Source organism: Schistocerca nitens, chromosome 3 (assembly GCF_023898315.1).
Source record: "Schistocerca nitens isolate TAMUIC-IGC-003100 chromosome 3, iqSchNite1.1, whole genome shotgun sequence".
In the NCBI taxonomy this organism is placed as follows: domain Eukaryota; kingdom Metazoa; phylum Arthropoda; class Insecta; order Orthoptera; family Acrididae; genus Schistocerca; species Schistocerca nitens.
Window position 1 is genome coordinate 317,223,709 of NC_064616.1, and position 21,427 is coordinate 317,245,135.

At 38.3% G+C, this 21,427-nt stretch overlaps 1 protein-coding gene across 1 annotated transcript in view; it reads left to right on the forward strand.

The window, feature by feature from the left end:
- LOC126248285 (uncharacterized) overlaps positions 1 to 20,103 on the forward strand; it is a 59,605-nt gene extending 39,502 nt beyond the window's left edge. Inside the window, exon 4 of the mRNA XM_049949136.1 lies at positions 19,886 to 20,103. Within this exon, the coding sequence (XP_049805093.1) occupies positions 19,886 to 19,957 (72 nt within the window). The 3' untranslated portion in view covers positions 19,958 to 20,103. The remainder of the gene's footprint in view (positions 1 to 19,885) is intronic.
- The last annotated feature ends 1,324 nt before the right edge of the window (positions 20,104 to 21,427 follow it).

The window sequence follows — 21,427 nt, forward strand, 5'->3', positions numbered from 1 at the left end:
AACAACTTTTTCTGTTTACAGTCATTTGCATCACTGATGAGTGGTATTGGAATTCCAGCTTGCCCTGCAATTCCCTGATTATGGAGCTCACTTTGTGTTGTTTTGGTGCTGTGATTGGGAGAGGCAGGGTTCAAAGTTAGCATGAGGTTGGCTTTGCTTGGAAGGATTGGTAGCAAAGAAGTGTTTCCACTGCAGTGGTCAGGAGGGCAAGACTAAGTCTTTGACAAACTGTCCAACATGGTTAAATATGGCTGTAGCGCTCAAAGTGAGGCCTTTGGATAGGACTGAAACTTCTGTGATACTAAAGATTTTGGTGGTGTGGTTAACAACAGTGTTCTGGGATTGCCTTATCATAGGGAACATATCCCTGTGGAAGACCCAGATACAATACCTGCCCAACCCACCCACCGAGCATTTCCTATTCCAGTCCTGTCACAGGTTTATCCTACCCTAATAGAGGCTGGGCTGCCTGTGCAAGCAACCATGTCATATACCATATTGGTATGACTGCCAACCAGCTGTCCACCAGGCTGAATAACAACTGCCAAACTGTGGCCAAGAGGAAAGTGGACCACCCTGTGGCCCAACATGCAGCTGAAAATAACATGGTTTATTTCAGTGGCTGCTTCATAACACGGGCCATCTGGATCCTCCCCTCCACCACCAGCTTTTCTGAACTGTGCAGGTGAGAGTTATCCTTACAACATATCCTCTTCTGCTGAAATCTTCCCTTGCCAACACGCCCACCAGTTTTTTCCCCTTCTCTGTTCCTCTCCTTTTCTGCTCCCCACCCCCTCCCTCCACCACAGCCTCATGACACTGCACCTGGCAACCTTCTCCAGCCATAGTCCCTCCACACTAGATTAGATTAAATTAGATTAGATTAATACTAGTTCCATGGATCATGAATACGATATTTCGTAATGATGTGGAACGAGTCGAATTTTCCAATACATGACATAATTAGGTTAATTTAACAACATACTTAAGTTAATATAACAACTTTATTTTATTGTGTTTTTTTTGTTTTTCTTTATTTTTTATTTTTATTTTTTTTATTTTTTTAAAAAATATTTTTTTTCTTAATTTATATCTAAAAATTCCTCCATGGAGTAGAAGGAGTTGTCATTCAGAAATTCTTTTAATTTCTTCTTAAATACTTGTTGGTTATCTGTCAGACTTTTGATACTATTTGGTAAGTGACCAAAGACTTTAGTGCCAGTATAATTCACCCCTTTCTGTGCCAAAGTTAGATTTAATCTTGAATAGTGAAGATCATCCTTTCTCCTAGTATTGTAGTTATGCACACTGCTATTACTTTTGAATTGGATTTGGTTGTTAATAACAAATTTCATAAGAGAGTATATATACTGAGAAGCTACTGTGAATATCCCTAGATCCTTAAATAAATGTCTGCAGGATGATCTTGGGTGGACTCCAGCTATTATTCTGATTACACGCTTTTGTGCAATAAATACTTTATTCCTCAGTGATGAATTACCCCAAAATATGATGCCATATGAAAGCAATGAGTGAAAATAGGCGTAGTAAGCTAATTTACTAAAATGTTTATCACCAAAATTTTCAATGACCCTTATTGCATAAGTAGCTGAACTCAAACGTTTCAGCAGATCATCAATGTGTTTCTTCCAATTTAATCTCTCATCAATGGACACACCTAAAAATTTGGAATATTCTACCTTAGCTATATGCTTCTGATTAAGGTCTATATTTATTAATGGCGTCATACCATTCACTGTACGGAACTGTATGTACTGTGTCTTATCAAAATTCAGTGAGAGTCCGTTTACAAGGAACCACTTAGTAATTTTCTGAAAGACAGTATTGACAATTTCATCAGTTAATTCTTGTTTGTCAGGTGTGATTACTATACTTGTATCATCAGCAAAGAGAACTAACTTTGCCTCTTCATGAATATAGAATGGCAAGTCATTAATATATAATAAGAACAACAAAGGACCCAAGACTGACCCTTGTGGAACCCCATTCTTGATAGTTCCCCAGTTTGAGGAATGTGCTGATCTTTGCATGTTACGAGAACTACTTATTTCAACTTTCTGCACTCTTCCAGTTAGGTACGAATTAAACCATTTGTGCACTGTCCCACTCATGCCACAATACTTGACCTTGTCTAGAAGAATTTCATGATTTACACAATCAAAAGCCTTTGAGAGATCACAAAAAATCCCAATGGGTGGTGTTCGGTTATTCAGATCATTCAAAATTTGACTGGTGAAAGCATATATGGCATTTTCTGTTGAAAAACCTTTCTGGAAACCAAACTGACATTTTGTTAGTACTTCATTTTTACAGATATGTGAAGCTACTCTTGAATACATTACTTTCTCAAAAATTTTGGATAAAGCTGTTAGAAGGGAGATTGGACGGTAATTGTTGACATCAGATCTATCCCCCTTTTTATGCAAAGGTATAACAATAGCATATTTCAGTCTATCAGGGAAAATGCCCTGTTCCAGAGAGCTATTACACAGGTGGCTGAGAATCTTACTTATCTGTTGAGAACAAGCTTTTAGTATTTTGCTGGAAATGCCATCAATTCCATGTGAGTTTTTGCTTTTAAGCAAGTTTATTATTTTCCTAATTTCAGAGGGAGAAGTGGGTAAGATTTCAATTGTATCAAATTGCATAGGTATGGCCTCTTCCATTAAGAGCCTAGCATCTTCTAATGAACACCTGGATCCTACTATATCCACAACATTTAGAAAATGATTATTAAAAATATTTTCAACTTCTGACTTTTTGTTCGTAAAGTTTTCATTCAATTTGATGGTAATACTGTCTTCCTCTGCTCTTGGTTGACCTGTTTCTCTTTTAATAATATTCCAAATTGTTCTAATTTTATTATCAGAGTTGCTGATTTCAGACATGATACACATACTCCTGGATTTTTTAATAACTTTTCTTAATATAACACAGTAGTTTTTATAATTTTTGATAGTTTCTGGGTCACTACTCTTTCTTGCTGTCAGATACATTTCCCTTTTCCGGTTACAAGATATTTTTATACCCTTAGTAAGCCATGGTTTGTTACAAGGTTTCTTACGAGTATATTTAACTATTTTCTTGGGGAAGCAGTTTTCAAATGCATTTACAAAAATGTCATGAAATAAATTATATTTTAAATTGGCATCAGGTTCACGGTACACCTCATCCCAGTCTAACTGTTGTAGGCTTTCCCTGAAATTTGCAATTGTTAAATCGTTGACTGGACGTACTACTTTGGAGGACTGTTTAGTATTGCTGAATGGGGCTATGTCATATATTGTAACTAGCTGTGCACCATGATCAGAAAGACCATTCTCAACAGGCTGAGCATTTATCTGGTTAAACTTATCTTGGTCTATAAAGAAGTTATCTATCAGTGAGCTGCTATCCTTTACCACCCGAGTAGGAAAATCAATAACGGGTGTCAAATTGAAAGAACTGAGTAATACTTCAAGGTCATTTTTCCTATTACCCTCTTTCAGAGAATCTACATTGAAGTCCCCACAAATAATAATTTGCTTCCCCCTGTCTGACAGATAGCACAACAAGGAGTCCAAATTTTTCAGAAATAGATGAAAATTTCCTGATGGGGACCTATATACAGTTACAATTATAAATGTGCCTTTATTTAATTTAAGCTCACAGGCACATGCTTCTATATGTTTCTCTACACAAAACTTTTTTGTTTCTATACTTTTTGCACAATGATAACTTTTGACATATATGGCAACTCCTCCTTTCTCCATATTTTCTCTCATTACATGTGCAGAGAGCTTATATCCACTTACATTTACCTTATCCATATCAGTAACAATGTGATGCTCAGACAGGCATAGTATATCTATTTCATTCTCAGCTTCTAAATCTTCTAAACAAACCAGAAGCTCATCTACTTTATTCTTTAAACTCCCAATATTTTGATGAAATATACTTACATTATTTTTAATTATACTTTTATGAGAACGTTTCCTTATTCTAACATTTGCAGTACTCTCCTGTCTGAGTTTCTCATTGTGCTTAGGCCTAGTTCCTATACCAGTGGTCACACGGTGTTCAGAGAGGCAGATTATGTCAACTGGGTTGGGTGACTTTAATTCATCAATGCAATTACCTAGGACTGAGATACAACTTGGTGGAGATAAAATTTCTGGTGATTGGTGAAAATTTATAATTGATAGCTGTGATTGGTGAGCCAATGTGCTAGAATTGTGCTGTTTAATTTCTTTCCTAAACTGAAGATTTGTTTCAATCCTGACCTCTCGTAGAACTTGACATCTTTCTGTCTTACCTATCCTAAAAAAGGTGCTGCTCCAACACCTGTAACCACTGGTATTTTACCATTCATGGCAGTGCCTCCCCCCCTTAAATTTCCTGCTATTACCCCAGCCAGTTTCCCCTTCCCTTTCCTGTTGAGATGTAGGCCGTGCCTGGTATAGTCCCACCTACTGAGATAATCAACAGGAACCACACCAATATGAGCCCCCGCACCCGACCCAAGCAGCCGTTCCAACTCCAAATTAACTCTCCCAACAGAAGAGTTCAAATGGGGCCGGTCATGGCGTCTCAGGACAGATACAAATTCAACATTGGTGTGTCTCGATGCCGACGCAATCTTTACCAAGTCACACTCTATACTGTACCCAGGATCTCTGTCGATGCTGTTCCCTGGCCCTCCCACAATAACCACGGTGTCTTCCCTGGTAAATCCTTTACAGAGTGAACCTAAATCCTCCGTCACCTGATCCAGACTAGCACTTGGTTTGAAAAAATTTGTGACCTGGTATTCTGGTCCTAATTCCTCCTGCAGAAGTTGGCCTACACCTCTGGCATGAGAACTGCCTAACAACAAAACTTTCTTCCTTTTCGATGACTTTCCTACATTCTTTTTCAATTTCCTATTGAAAGTTTGTTGTGTCCTGTCTACACCTACCTCTACTTGAGGCTCATCAGTTTCTAACTGAAGCAACAGGTCAAACTTATTTTTGACATTCACCACAAAACTGTCAGACTTAGTTCTAGGCCTGTTCCTTCTGCTACCTGTTGCCACTTCCCACCTCTCTTTGCCCTTCTCCCTCCTTAACCTGTCCAGATCTTCCCTAGCCTGATCTAGCTCAGCCTGAAGGGCAGCAATTTTCCCCTCCTGTTCCACTATCTTCCTATCTCTGCTGCAAATCCTACATAACCACTGATGAGCCTGATCCACTTTCCCAACACCCACGCCACTGCAGTCCCCCCAGTGAAAAAAACTACTACATCCATCACACCAAACCCCGGAACTAACAATTCTACGGCAAGTCAGGCACTTCTCACTCATGGCAAAAATAATACTTTAGCTAGAATAAATCAATTAAATTACCGAAAATCAAAAAAGACGTTACAAGAATTAAGCCTATTCACAAATGTATATAAGCAAGTTTCTGATTTAAAATTCCGCTGTTTTTCTGAGATCTGTATTAAAACAATGAAGGTATACGCTATTTATTATATATTTCACTCGATTGAATGAAAAAAAGGACAATTAAACGAGGTACTTTAACTTTGATTCTCCAAAAACGTTATGAGAATTAGGCCTATAAACAAATGTATATAGGCAAGTTTCTGATATAAAGTTACGCTGTTTTTCTGAAATCTGTATTAAAACAATGAAGTTATACGCTATTTACGGTAGTTTACTTATTTGTTACCGAGAAACTAGTTAAATTACCGTGAAACAATAAACAAACACGTTTACAAAATTTAAGCCTAAGCGCGACTTCGCGAAGTTACGATCTTTTCGTGTTTTCTGAAAAAATACGCAAAGAAAAGTCAAACCTTTAATGGCAAGACTAAACGATACACTAATGCACGTATTTAATTTGTTGTCGGCGTTAAACTAAATTATATTCCTGTCTAAATCACTAAACTTTGTGGAAATGGTTTCTGGCGTCACTTACTCAGCGGCCATCTTGGAACACACCAGACAGTGCTCACTTCTCCCTCTCCACCCGTATCCTGCTATCCCGTCCACTTTCCCGCCCCAATCTGGATTGCTACTTCCATTTGTTACAACACAGTTGCATTTTGCCCAGAGCTGCTAGAGGTAGTAGTAGTGTGCTGGAGGTAGTGGTTGTGTGCATGAGGTCTGGTTGCTTGTGTGGATGTGTGTTTGTTTTGCTTTCTGTGAGTAGCCATCTATCTTTTTCATAATATTGTTTATATTCCAACCTAGAAATTCCATTGTTTGAAAGTGGATCGTCTGTAAGACAAGCTGCACTCTGTTCAGTTAATTGGCTGTTATTCAGCAACAAGACCGTGTCCAGAACTGAATGAAACATTTAACGACTGTAATACTCTAGAATCCACTTCAGACTTCCTTAGAGAGAAGATGGACACTTCTGGAATGAACTGTATCACTCTGAAGTGGACAGATGCTGATGCTGTGAAGATTCAGGAACAGTCCACCTACAGAAAATCTTTTGACCTGAGTTGTAAAGGCTAAAGCCTGAAGGATAATGAGAGAGCCAGTTGAAATCACAATAAGAGGTCATGAAAACCAGTATGTTACGGACTATTAAGATGCTATGGACTGTAAGAAACACCTCAATTTTCAAGCAATTTTTTTTTGAATAACGTTTTGACCATTTTTATTATAAGATTGAAAAGCCAGACTAAAAAAAAATTTTTAGTTTATATAACTGAACTGACCTTTAAAGTCCCTGAAGATCTTCAACTGAACTTTCTTCTTCCTCTCTGTCACCATTGTTGTTGTCTTCATATATAAGATTGTCTTTACTGCCGTTGAGAGCGTTACTTACGTTGCACTTCTTGAAAGGTTTACCAATAATGTCTTCTCACTCTTGATTGCAACTGTTTTATCTGCTGACACGCTTGTGTGATTGTAGGTTGTTTTAAAGCTCCTTTCGGTGTGAATTCTTGTTTGGTTTCATCAGTCATACATTTTTTCAACTGCTCTCTCATATTTACTTTAAACGATTAATTTTTTTGAGATATCAAGAGGTTGCAATTAGTCCTCCCAGAATAATAGCAAGCTCAATATTTCCCTGTCTCAGTTTCTCTTTCACAGAATTTTTCAAATGACTACTAAAGTGATCTAGCACAAGAAGAGAACTCTTCTTCAGTCAAGCAACTTTCCTTCTCTCCCACACACTGTTAATGCATAATTTTATACAAGCCATGTCCGTCCAACCATTGTCATGAAAATGAATGCCACCATGTGATGGCATTGCAGAAGGTTTTGGCATTGTTTTGCCCTTGAAAATGATTATTGGATTAAGTTTAGTACTATCAGCATAACATGAGAGGACAGCAGTGTAGTGAATTTTTCATGTCTACTTGTTTTTATAGTTACAGTTTTAGCACCTTTCATGGCAACAGTTTTGTTACTTGGTACATCAAATGTCAAAGGAGTTTCATCCGTATTTGCTATTTGGCATAGTTCCACATCAGTTTTCTTTCAATTTTAAACAATAAAGCATTGAAAAGATAATATTTCTCTTCATACTCTCGTGGCATTTTCTGATATATTTTGGTTTTGGTTCACTTTTTAAGTTCATGATGCTTCATAAACCTGTACCTCCAACCAACTCCATGCTTAAAAGTCTGTTAAATTCCACTGTAGCACAAGCTTGTGAGCATGTATCAATTCCAGTGGCATTTTGATGGTGTCCTTGAATCCATTTCAGTACGTTATCCTCTACTTTTGGTCATTTAGCATTTATTCCTCTATTTGCACCTTTTTTTTTTTTTTTTTTTTTTTTTTTTTTTTTTTTTTTTTTTTAACTAGATCACCACCCGTGAGGTTGTTTTTTGTTTTGGAGGGTCATAACGATGCTCAGCTGGTCTGTTTCCATGTTATACATATTGTATTGGCCCGCATCTCGTGGTCGTGCAGTAGCGTTCTCGCTTCCCACGCCCGGGTTCCCGGGTTCGATTCCCGGCGGGGTCAGGGATTTTCTCTGCCTCGTGATGGCTGGGTGTTGTGTGCTGTCCTTAGGTTAGTTAGGTTTAAGTAGTTCTAAGTTCTAGGGGACTTATGACCACAGCAGTTGAGTCCCATAGTGCTCAGAGCCATTCCATGTTATACATATTGTATTACTTTCAATTTATTGCTTGTATTGTATGAATACCTATTATTTTTTCTCATTACAAAGGTAGTTACTAAAGAAAATATTGTACTATTACCAACAACACAAACCACTTTCAATTCAAGATCAGTGGCACCGTAGACTGTAGTGATGCAGCGGGCAGGAGGGAGGCAGAATTTTAGTAAGCTTGTGAATCCCCGCAACTTATGTTTGTTGCATCAGTGCACTGCTGCTGTCAGTGGAATCCATTGTTGCCAGATAGAGACAGGTTTCCTGCAGCATTGAATATATGGCCATTTTTAATACTGCCGGGAATTTTATATGAAACACTGGACATTTTTATATTGATTCTGGGTATAAGATGCACCTGAATTTTGGAGGCAATGTCTTGAAGAAAAAAGTGCATCTTATGGTTCATAAAATACATTAATTGCCCCAACATCTTCCACAGAAGTGTGGGAATCAGTAAGCAGGATTTCAGCGAAAGATAGGGCAATTCACCTGACAGCCATTTTAAAACAATGGGGTGCCCAACAAATACACCACATGAGGCAACACACACAGTGGCACAATACTTCTACAGAATAACACCTTGTCTGAGCCAGAGATTGGATTTTTTTGCTACAAGTAAGACCTGGTGATGATCCGAGTTAATATTTACTCTAACAAAGAATTAAAATTACAGCCTGCCCTTCTTCTTGAATTCTATGCTACATTCACTACTTCCCATGAAATCACTCCAGAATGATATGCGATTCTTTAGGACTAGTTAAGACATCTATGCTGGTTATGCCTTTTGTAACAAGTTCTGGTCTGAGGGGCAATACCCTGACTCATGGAAAGAAGCTGTCATGGTTCCTCTCTTAAATCTGGGGAGGGATGGCTTACATGTAAGTGACTATCATGTTACAGCCCTCATGAAATTTTGCAGAAAAGTTGTAGACTACTAGATAGGAGTATGGGAATAGCTATAGCAAATGCTATGATTATAGTAAAATAGCCACAGGTATTTTTGTGACCACTACTGTTAATGATATGTTTCAAACATATCATCATCAGATTCTGAAAAGAGATTTTTACAAAACCAATTACAAGTTTCAAACATATTGTACAAATGTGGTATAGCCAGATATTAAACATACTAGTCAAGTGAACAGACACTGTACAGTGTACTGAGTGAAGTTCAATGGGCGTAATTGAAGAGGAACTGAACATCCGTGGCTGGAGAGCCACCCAAGAAAACTAAAGTAGCTGTAGGGTGGCAACATATCATACTCTAGTGAAGCCAATGAATACCAAAAGATGCGTACAGAAAGGCACTTTTTTTTGTAATTACTACTGCTTTGCTCCACTGTAAACATTAGGCTAGTTTTATAATGTGGTACTTGATGTACTTTTATTGGTTGTAGCCACTGTTTATTATGGTATACTGTACAGAAACATGAGTTTACCCCTGAAACATTGTTTTTATCCTTTTACATTTTACTACATACTGTATTCACTAAGTTGGTGCTGTGCCATTTTTAGTTGTACAAAATTGCAATACGTACAATAGACAGATATTGCTACAAATTGTACTTCATAACCAAAACCTATCGTGCAAGGCCTCACATTGCACACTACTTTTTACGTTATTAATTATGTGGAACAAAGCAGTAGTTATTACAAAAAAGTGCCTTTCTGTATGCGTTTTTTGGCATTCATTGGCTTCGGTTGTGTACGAGATGTTGCTAGTGGCAACTTCAGTTTTCTTGCATGGCTCTCCAGCCAGAGATGTTCAGTTCCTATTCAATATGGTACACTTAAATTGACTCATTAAATTGTATGACGCCTGTCCCTTAATTGGTATATATATCATCTGGCTATACCACACTTGTACAATGTGTTCACAACTTGCAATTGGTTTTGTAAAAATCTCTTTTCAGAATCTGATATTGATATTTTTGAAATGTGTTATTAAAAAGAGTGGTCACAAAACTACCTGTTGCTATTTTACTATTATTGTGATGTCCATAATAGTTGTGTTCATGCTCTTATCTAGTATCAACATGGGTGCACATCTCATTTGTGAGTTTATATCACAAATGCATCGTAGGCTACGTGGTTAACAAGTATTTTATCTGGACCTTGTAAATAAGAAATGTAACCAGCTCCCTCCAATGTGGATTTAGAAAAACACTGGTCTACTTTTGACATCTTAGTGTTCATAGAGGCAATTAGTGAAGATCATTCCTGTGGAAATGTAATTCTATAGCGGTATTCGTAGACATCCACCAATCATATGGTATTAGTAAGAGGTACTACATCATGGTTCAGTTGCATGATTGATGCTTCTGTGGTCATCTCCCCCACCTACTGAGATATTTTCTCTGAAAGTGCTATTTTAGGTGTGGAATTGCCACTACCAATGGGTTTTATGCAACCTACAATGCCTTCAAAAACTGTGCATGAGATTTTCATACTCTTGCTCTTGCTATGTGCAATCCTAGGAGTCCTACAGAAAAAGGAACAGGATCTTTTTGTATGAAATTTAAAGTACTTAAATTTTGTACTGGGATATGTTTTCACAGGAGGCCACTGTTTTCAAGTTATTCAAGAGAAATACATTTGATGGTCAAATTTGTATGTTTTTCTCGAATAATTTGAGAACTATGGCATCTAGTGTCAGTGCAACCTTCATACCCTAAAATGTGCATTATGAGCGTATTGGGTTAGTTACTGGGCCAGCCATACTCCTAAGTGCAGAAGCTGGGGAGTAGCAACCAGCTATCTGGTGACAACTACTCGCTGTGAGATATACCTACAACATAACATATCTGCACATGCTATGGAATGCATATCCAAAGGTTTTATCATATTTCAGAGTTGTTGATTCTTTCCCATTTTTTATACCAGTGGTCAGCCAGCCACATTTATCTGAATTTCAGTTGTATGCTCTTCCCTTTCATCTTCGAGATTTTAATCGAGATATATTTTATTGTAAGACTATAACTGTTCTTTTAACACGTTCAAAAGAAAGCTCTTATGTTTTTCAAGTCACGAATCCAACAAGAAATTTGTGTGGGCCTAATAACTGTACAATTTGGCGCCCTTAACTCATACCAATCAACCATTCCATAGTAGGACAGGAAAGTAATATGGCAAAAGTGTATGTGTAACACATCAGCGACCAAGCCCGAGCATAGCGCAGGCCACGATGCTGTATTCAAAATACTGCATCCAAGTGTAGCTCGGGGCATGCTTTTCTTGATGCATAAGACATCTTTCAATCAAAAACTGGACTCATTTCATATGAGAATAATGTATGGACACCTCATTACCTGTCCCTTGACAGGTGCCGCCTTCTGTTGTCAATTTCTAGAATTATTTACAAAGAAATATTAGTGAACATAACAGCTTCTGTCTTGAATAGCTGAGACAATATGTGACCGTGTTGACATAGTTTTGTGCATGTCCTCATCACGTTTCACAGGTTGCTGCAATTCTGCTACAAATAAATCATGTTTATTGAGTGAACAAGAAATTTTGGTAGCTCAAGAGGAAGAAATTGTTCAGTAACTCAATTTTTAAAGGATAATTATACTTTCTGTTATCATTATTTTAATATCAAAGAACTAAAGTAAATATGAAAAACAAATCTTGAAGTTTGTTTTCTTAGTACATAATAATCTTGAAGATAAATCAATTACATGTGTGCCGATAACACTTTAGATAATGCCCAGTTTTCTAGGCCTGACATTATAAGTGTGAAGTGAAACTGTAAAGAATTAAAATTCATCAATATATTGAGAATAATAAAAAGTACAGCAAGTGTAACTGGGTAAGGGGTTGTAGTATAATCGTTATACTGTTTGCGGAATAATATTTCATTTTGTGTCAGTTCTTGTCCAATGTAAGTGGGCAATAATTTATTTTCTGGTCACTGCAAATTGAACACTAATAAGTACAAATTATATACAGTCCAGTGACATCAATGTGGCCACCACCTATGTTCAATGTCAACATGCAATAACCACTCGTGGACGGCAGGTGGCAGCTCTAGCTCCAGAGGATATATTAAGTGTGTCGGAGGATGCATAATGTGGAAATGGGATTATTTATCTGACATCCAAGAGGATACGATCATTGGTTTTTCTACCAAGGGTGAAAGCGTTTCCAAAACAACTAAGTTTGTAAACTGCTTGTACGCCGCAGTGGTTAAAGTATACCATGCAAGGCAAAATAGTGCTACCAAAAACCAGTACTGAGACAACTGTGATGCCCTACAGGCCAAAGATGATGGGTTAATAATGGCTTTGGAGATATGTATGGATGAATAATCATGCAACTGTTGAGTAAGTGATCACCCAGATGAACGAAGTGGCTAGCAGTAGGGTCTCCTCAATGACTGTTCAGTGAAGATTGCTGCATGTGACCTCCGCAGCAGGTGCCTGGTTCTTGCACCCATGATGCCTGCCATTTACCTGTGATGAAAGCTGGAATTAGCACACCAGTACCACAACTGGATGTCCATTGAGTAGCGACAGCTGGCCATTTAAGATGAATCAATTTTATGCTTCAATGGAGAAATGGCTGTTGGTGTGCACAGTGTGAAATGTCTGAAAGCAGACACCTTGCAACTAACACCCTGCAACTAGGAGTAAGTGTTATGGCTTGGAGAATGTTTTTGTTGCATTTCCTGGGTGATCTCGTTGTACTGGAAGGCAAAATGGATCAACACAAGTATGGATCTAGCTTTGGGGACCATATCCACCCATACATGTAGTTTGTTTTTCTTCAGCATGATGGTATCTACCAGCAGAACAATGCAGTGTCTCACATAGCTCGCAGTGTATGTGCATGGTTTGAAGAGTACCAAACTCCCTAGATTTAAACACAATCGAGAAGCTATGGGACCCTCTTGATCAGGCTGTTCATGCCATAGATCTTCAACTGAGAAACCTAGCACAGCTGACCATGACACTGGCGTCGGAATGGCTCCAGATCCCTATTGGAACCTTCTAGAACCTCACTAACACTCTTCCTGCATATGTCACACCAAAAAAGGTGGTTCTTCAGGCTTTCGACAGGTGGTCACTTCAAAATTAGGCTTAGTGTGCTGCAGGTTCAAAGTAATGTTTACACTCATTTTTACCTTTCATGTTTTTGTATTTGTATTATCTTTTTGACAATGTATTTGCTGTGAACTGAACAGCATCTCAATGGCACCAACGTGATATGTTACTGGTGTCAGGAAAACAAAATTTTGGTCTACAGATATATGAATAACATAGGAAATGTCTTTCAGTACTTACAGCATTCATTATGTGGTCTCCTTATTGTGTAAAATTATCCTAAATATTATATACATGGGGAACCTGAATTCCACTTACAGAATTTTGAATGTTGTTCAGGGAAGTTTTCTGAGTACTTGTGATCACTGGGGACTTATTACAGCATATTAATATAATTATTACACCTTGGACTTTTAGGTTCTAAAAATCTTAAATTAGGTACCTAAAATAGTTTCTATCACATACAAAAAATAGGTTATATAGATAAGAATATTGGTGACCAAAATCTGACATTTTATTGTCTAGAAAGATAAATACAGGGTGATTCAAAAAGAATACCACAACTTTAAAAATGTGTATTTAATGAAAGAAACATAATATAACCTTCTGTTATACATCATTACAAAGAGTATTTAAAAAGGTTTTTTTTCACTCAAAACCAAGTTCAGATATGTTCAATATGGCCCCCTCCAGACACACGAGCAATATCAACCCGATACTCCAACTCGTTCCACTCTCTCTGTAGCATATCAGGCGTAACAGTTTGGATAGCTGCTGTTATTTCTCGTTTCAAATCATCAATGGTGGCTGGGAGAGGTGGCCGAAACACCATATCCTTAACATACCCCCATAAGAGAAAATCGCAGGGGGTAAGATCAGGGCTTCTTGGAGGCCAGTGATGAAGTGCTCTGTCACGGGCTGCCTGGCGGCCGATCCATCGCCTCGGGTAGTTGACGTTCAGGTTTCATAACTAACCTTTTTCCTAGGACTCTCCATACAGTTGATTGTGGAATTTGCAGCTCTCTGCTAGCTCTGCGAGTCGATTTTCCTGGGCTGCGAACAAATGCTTGCTGGATGCGTGCTACATTTTCATCACTCGTTCTCGGCCGTCCAGAACTTTTCCCTTTGCACAAACACCCATTCTCTGTAAACTGTTTATACCAACGTTTAATACACCACCTATCAGGAGGTTTAACACCATACTTCGTTCGAAATGCACGCTGAACAACTGTCGTCGATTCACTTCTGCCATACTCAATAATACAAAAAGCTTTCTGTTGAGCGGTCGCCATCTTAGCATCAACTGACGCTGACGCCTAGTCAACAGCGCCTCAAGCGAACAAATGTACAACTAAATGAAACTTTATAGCTCCCTTAATTCGCCGACAGATAGTGCTTAGCTCTGCCTTTTGTCGTTGCAGAGTTTTAAATTCCTAAAGTTGTGGTATTCTTTTTGAATCACCCTGTATATTGACAAAAATCCACATTTTATTATTGTCAATGTCCATATTTACAGTCAAAGTAAATAACTAACTCTTTCTCCAGATTTTCCATTTAGAAATTGCATCTCTTGTCTGTTAATAGCATCTCATAGGCCGAGAACGAGCATTTCACGTCAACAGATGTCACCAGAGGATATTTAAATGATGGTATTAGGCGCAATGGGACCGCACACTCATGTTCAGTTGATTTACCTGATAAGGTGTCAGCCACTGTGCATGGGGGGGGGGGAGGGGGTCAATCCTGTTTTTTTTTTTTTTTTAGTTCTTCACTGAAGTTCATACCCATAGAACCTGGAACCAAGTTTATTTTTCTGTCACCTCTTCTATCATTCGCAGTTGTGTGTAGACAGGTTTGTCTGAACACTCTATAGAGCTTCAATAATAGGGACCAAAAATGCATAATGAGATTTTGTGTGTGCAATGTCGTTGGAGAGTTATTTAGAAGATCTTTAGCTGAATAATGCTCACTGCCTCCTCCCGCAATTTGAGAACATGTACTTAATGTCTTTTAAATGCTCGCTGTAATATTTCTGGGACTCTAGCCATGTTCCCCAGTGATTAAGTATGTGTTCTGGTGGAAGTGGTACGTTGGGAAGTTCCTCTCAAAGTAACTGGATTCTTGTAGGTGCTTTAATAAAAACCTTTTTGATGGTTGAAACTAGCTTATTTACATATCAATATTTATGTATCATCTCAGCTACACTATTATGGCATGGATTACAAGTACTTTATTTTCATCTAGACTGTTGGGGAAATGTAATTTGAGGGCTTTATTAACAGAATGAGCAATTGTTTCCTGGTTAGTCTTTTTTAGCTCCTTGCTGCATTTCAGATGAGGTACAGAGCGAGTGTCAGGATTTAACTTTCCAACAATCAAATTAGCCACATACCGACCTTGTCTGCCAGTTGTCTCATCGACAGAGATCCACATATATGAATCTCCTATATCTTCACTTATCCCGCTCAATGTATTTTCGTATAAAGTGTCTAAATAGTTCTTTCTCAGTGTGAATTCTGATGGAATGCTGCAGTGACAGTATTTCTCTACAAAACTTTTGGACTGGCTATTTTCAACTGCATTGAATGATATATTTGCTGCAACAATGGCTCGACACGGGTCAAGATGAAATTTGTTTCTGTTTGTTGCATTTGGAGTAGTTACAAACATTTGTTTCAAGTTTTATTTATTTTTTTAAATTTGCCTGGTGTTTAATCCCTGCAACATGCTGACTTAAATGCGACCTCTGGTCAGGACATACCTAAAAACAAAAAGAAATGAGAAATACTTTGTGGAAGTATTTAAATAAGAGATCTGCTTAGCAAAATTAACCTACATTAAGGGTTTAGAAACAATATTTTCTCATTCGCATGTGTCTGGTCCAAGTTAATTTGGGAAAAACAGTGGCATCACTGTTCTCTGAGTGGGCATAGCAGATAAAAGGTTAACGTTTTAATTGTGTCTTTGTTGTACACAGTGCAATGAATAACTCTTCTGTCTGGAGAAAAAGCAGTAAATTCTTGTAACCACTCTTAATCAGAGATGATTTGGAATTGGCTACTTTCGGCATGCTTGACTTTCCACAAATACACTGTCAATGTGAAATATTTCACCACATCCAAGCAACACTCTGACCGACTGAATGAAGACAGTGCATGTGTTTTAAACAGGCTGTTCCGACAGGGCAAGAAGGCACTGGAGGCAGCTCACAAGACTCCTCCATGCCCTGCCGGTTTATTTGATGATTCACAGCAAACAACCACAATCTGCAGAGCAGGGCGGGCTATAACAGCCTGGCCTATTCTGTCATCGTCTGACTCACGATTGGTGTTCACGTATGCAAACAAAGCAGTTATCATTCAAGTACTGTTTTATAAGTAGCCGGGAAGACCAGAAGAGTAGTTTTAGTCATGCAAATTTTATTTGATTGTCAGGTTCTAACATGAAATTAGGTATTTTTAGGTGCTGTAAAACTAGCATTTTCAGTTGTAAATTGGCGTAATTCGTATATGTGCAACTTCTATTGCCTTTATTTAATGAAAATAGGTTTTTACCTAAAATCCGAGGTCTAGTAATTATAATTTTTTCAGCTTATTATCCTGATCATCTTGGTTTCTGCGAAAGTACCTTTTCAGCAGTGAAAAAGCCTATTGTATGCAGCACCAAAATGGACAACACAAAACACAGTTTAACGCAACACCCCTCGATGCAACACATCATTATAGGAACTGTTCAGCATAGAATCATTGTGCTTTATGTAAACATATACATGAAGTGCATATTGGCCAACTCATCATCTGTAAATACTTTGGAGTAAAGGAGATCACTCAACGAAAAGCAGAAGCATTGAGTCATGACAGGTGCACGCAAAAAGAAAGAACTTGTTAGCTTTCAGAGTAATCCTTTTTGAGGAAGACCACATGCATGCGCTGTTACATGGCACCAGCTGGTATAACGACGCAAGTGCTGCATTTTGGCTGGTTCACTAGGCTGGGATTGGGGGTTGCGTTGGGTGGGGTGGGTAGAGGAAGAGAGAGGTGGGAGGCAGGGAGATGGGTTAGGGGTAGGTGGCTAGTGGCTGAGAGGGAGGGAGCTGGTTTGCCAGGGATGGAGGGAGGGGTGGTGGCAGGTGCACAGGCTGAGCATTTGTGCACAGTTGTTGGATCCAGTGGGGAATGGTTCACACTGAAGGTGATGTGGGGATGTGAATTGGGATGGGGTGACAGACTGGAGGAAGGGGAAACTACTGCCTGGGAGATGTGGGGACAGTGGGTTACTGGAGATACAAGCCAGGATAATTATGGGAGTGAAGGATGTGTTGCAAGGATAACTCCCATCTGTGTAATTCTGGGAAGCTGATGATGGAGAAGAGAATCCAGATGGCTCGGGTTGTCACATGGCTATTGAAATTCAGCATGTTATGCTCGGCTGCATTTTGTGTGATTTAGTGGTAAACTTTGTTTTTGGCAACAGTTTGGCCATCTGAAGAGACCGGGCCGCCTTTGAAAGCACCCATGTCTTGTACGAACTGTGCTGCAAATGCTGCACAGCTTTTTATGTTGGTATGACTACAAAACCATCAAAGTGGTTAGCACATTGGACTCGCATTCGGGAGGACAATGGTTGAAACCTGTGTCGGGTCGCCCTTATTTAGGTTTTTCATGATTTCCCTAAATCGCTTCAGGGATTGTTCCTTTGAAAGGGCATGGCTCAATTCCTTCCCCATCCTTTCCTAATCTATTGGGATCGATGACCTCGCTGTTTGGTCCCCTTCCCCTTATCAACCAAACTACCAATTACCAAACCACCAGGATGATGGATCACCACTAAACTGTTGCCAAGAACAAAGTTGACCACCCAGTGGCACAACATGCAGTTGAGCATAACTGTTCAATGTCAATGGCTGCATCACAATCTGTGCCATTTGGATCCTCCTCCCCCACAACCAGCTTCTCTGAGCGACATAGATGAGAATTATCCTTGCAACAAATCTTTCACTCCTGTAATCATCCTGCCCTCAGTCTCTTGTAACCCGCTATTCCCGCACCCTCCACCCAACAGTTTCCCCATCTCCGACCTGTCACCTCCTCCCACTTCATGTCTCCACATCACCTTCGGTGTGTGCCGCTCTTCACCAGCTTCAGCAACCCTGCACGTGTGCCACCCCTTCGTCCAACCTTCCTAGCCAGCAAACCAGGTGTGTGTGAGTGAGTGTGTGCAAGCAAATTATTTGGACTGTGATGGAACGTAATTATATTCCTGAACTGTGCTGTATATTTAGTGACTGTGGGAACAGCGGTGTGTAGTTGGACTTGACTTGTAGTGTGGGGTGATGACACTGAACATGTGTACTGTCTTCACAAACAGTATAAAAATTATTGTTGTTATGTGAGATGTATATGTGTATGCTCCTCAGGTAATGTTGTAGTCCATATTAACCATTTCAGATAGCAGTGTAGATATTACTGGAAGAAAACTTTAATCTACAAGGAAATACCATATTAATTCCTGTTAGGTCACATGTCTGAGCCACTTGGGGGTTTTTAATCTTGAGAATCCAGGAATGTACTATAAATAAATTGAAAGTAACTGGTTTTTATGTTTTCATTATTTTGTAATCGAAGTTGTTAATTTTTTTAAACATATAGGTGGTAGAAAATGATAATGACCTAAGGCAATTAGGCGCATATCCTGCAATGTAATTTGATGGGCTCAAGAACATTTTGTACATGATGGCATGCCACTGGGGTTGGCAGTTCAGTACATCTGAAAGTTAATAGACTGAGAAGAGACTTAAGTTTGTCTGCCTATGGCATCTGTGGCAGTGTGTAGAATATGTAGAGAAAGAAATCGGAATTTTTGATGTTTATTAATTCTCAGATACTTATGATGTGTAACTTTTTGTGGCCTAGGAATGGACAACATGGAAGAATAGGTGGCAGTCAGTGAAATATTGGTGAGGAGAATGTGGTGCATGACAAAGGATTAGCCATTTTACTTCACATTGTGTGTGAGTAGTGGTTATAGACAACATTAGGCCACTTTCTGTTATCCACTGGTGAATATCCAATGAGAATTTAGAATTTTTAGTTAAAGAGTATAAACATGACAACTTATGAGATAGTGTTGAACTAGTGGAGGAAAGCATGTTGGATCCGCTACCAGAGAACATCATCCATTTTGCATAGAAATGATGTGGAATGGTGCTATGGGCATTATAATGATAAAGTATCATTCTAATACCTTTTCCATGTGTCGTTTAATGTGAATGTTATTAACAAATTATTGAAATTGTCCATTTCTGACTTATGTTGTAGTGGAATCCATTTATTGGCAGAATAATAATAAATGACTAGATAAGGAACACAAACTAGGTGTTTTTCATTTATTTATATATTGTATGGAGACATGCTGCAAAATCCTTCACATGTCCATTGTTTCAGAATGCTTAGGGAGGAAAGAGATTTAGAGTTGCAATACAGTCACGTAGTGTGTTTCAGATCTCAGTTATACATGGTAGCTTTGCTGTGGCTAACATTAACTCCCAACCTTCAATTCACATGTGATAACACATCTTAGTTATAGACAAAACATTCACTGATAGCCACTAAAAATATGAATAATTAAGTTGTTCTGTTGCAGAACACCAATTGAAGGTTTTCAGCTGGCTTCATAGTGAAAAATTAATTGTAAATTAAATAGTTTTTATTTTCTTTGCAGGAGCAAAACACAGAAGCGGTGTCAGAGGGAACAAAGCCAAAAAAGGTCAGGCAGAAGATTAGTTGGCCGTAAAAATAGGAAAAGAAGCTATTTTTATCATCAGTGCCTACCATACTTCTCCCCGAAGAGTCTGATAACGCTATAATGTTATGAAGATAGAGTATTCAGGAAAGCATGTATGCTTCATATACAGGATTAAATACATACAGTTACATGTGTGGGGTCTGTTTTGTGTACTTCGTGCTTGTGCACTGTGCAGTGTAAACTCATAATGTGAAAAAAAGTCCTGTCATGCAGCTAACTAACCATTTGTACAAAGAATAACATGGAGCAGTGATTAATGAACTGGAACTGTTGGATATTCTATTATCCATAAGAACTGGAGCAGATTGTCAGTTGTTCTTGGTGGTGTACTGTACGTGATGACGATGAACTCAAGTGCAAAACTGAAGATTCTCTTTTATATACTCTTTAAATTGCTAAAGTTTTATGGGGAGTTTGCAGTCTCAAATGGTACTCCAGATTCTTGCACTTCAGTACCCACAGTCTTAATGTTTATTACCTTAATATGTAGCTTTCCAGGCATCTTATCTACAGGTCACTGAAGAAGTATTTTAAGTATAACTGCATTCAGTCTGCCAGCTCAGATTTCTCAGAATGATTTTTATTTCTTATACATTTTTATGGGGACACTGTCTTCATACGTATGATTCAAAGTGACATTTGCAGCCCATTTCTAACATTATCATTTACACTATTACATGTTGAGACACCCTCTGTGTCTTCTTGTAAATTTTCATTATTTTTTAATGGTCTTATCCTACTGTCATAGATGGTGTCATTTACCTGCCAAAAGCCAGAAGTGCTGGTACTAATTGGTAGCTATTCTCATAGGGACATCCTAGTCTTCTCAAGCAAGTAAGGTGCATAAGTAAATGGTCTGTAAGCAGTATATTGCTTCATTTGTCCAAATAGAGCTACTTTGATATCATATTTCATTTACATAATATGATGACTGAGATTTTTGATGTACTAAATAGTTTTTTACCAGTTCCTCTCTCCTCCTTAATTTTTTACTTTTTCTGTTATGGTGTATCAAGTGAGGAAATGAGCTCTCTCTCTCTCTCTCTTTCTAAAACCATGTATCTTATTTGTCTTCAGACTCAAGGATGAGCTTCGATGTTAGCAGATGACTTTTTCATGACATGGAAGGGAGAGGATCTCTGCAATTATTTGAAGACAACCCTTGTGAGAGGAACCAAATTTCATGCTATGATGTCAAGCACAAATGTTTTCATATTTCAAGACTACATATATTCTTAAACTATTTGGTATACTTTTTTGAAAATGAAGAATGTCATGTAGTATTTACATAAATTACCTGTGTAGTAGATTTGGGTGAAGTCTGTTAGGGCAGATAATTAATAGAAAATAATATATTTTTTAACGTCTTGGAACATTGATCTGTTCCAAACAAAAAACTTTTTAACTAGTATGAAAAACACAGATTCAACTAGCAACATTTAGATCTCATATTTACAT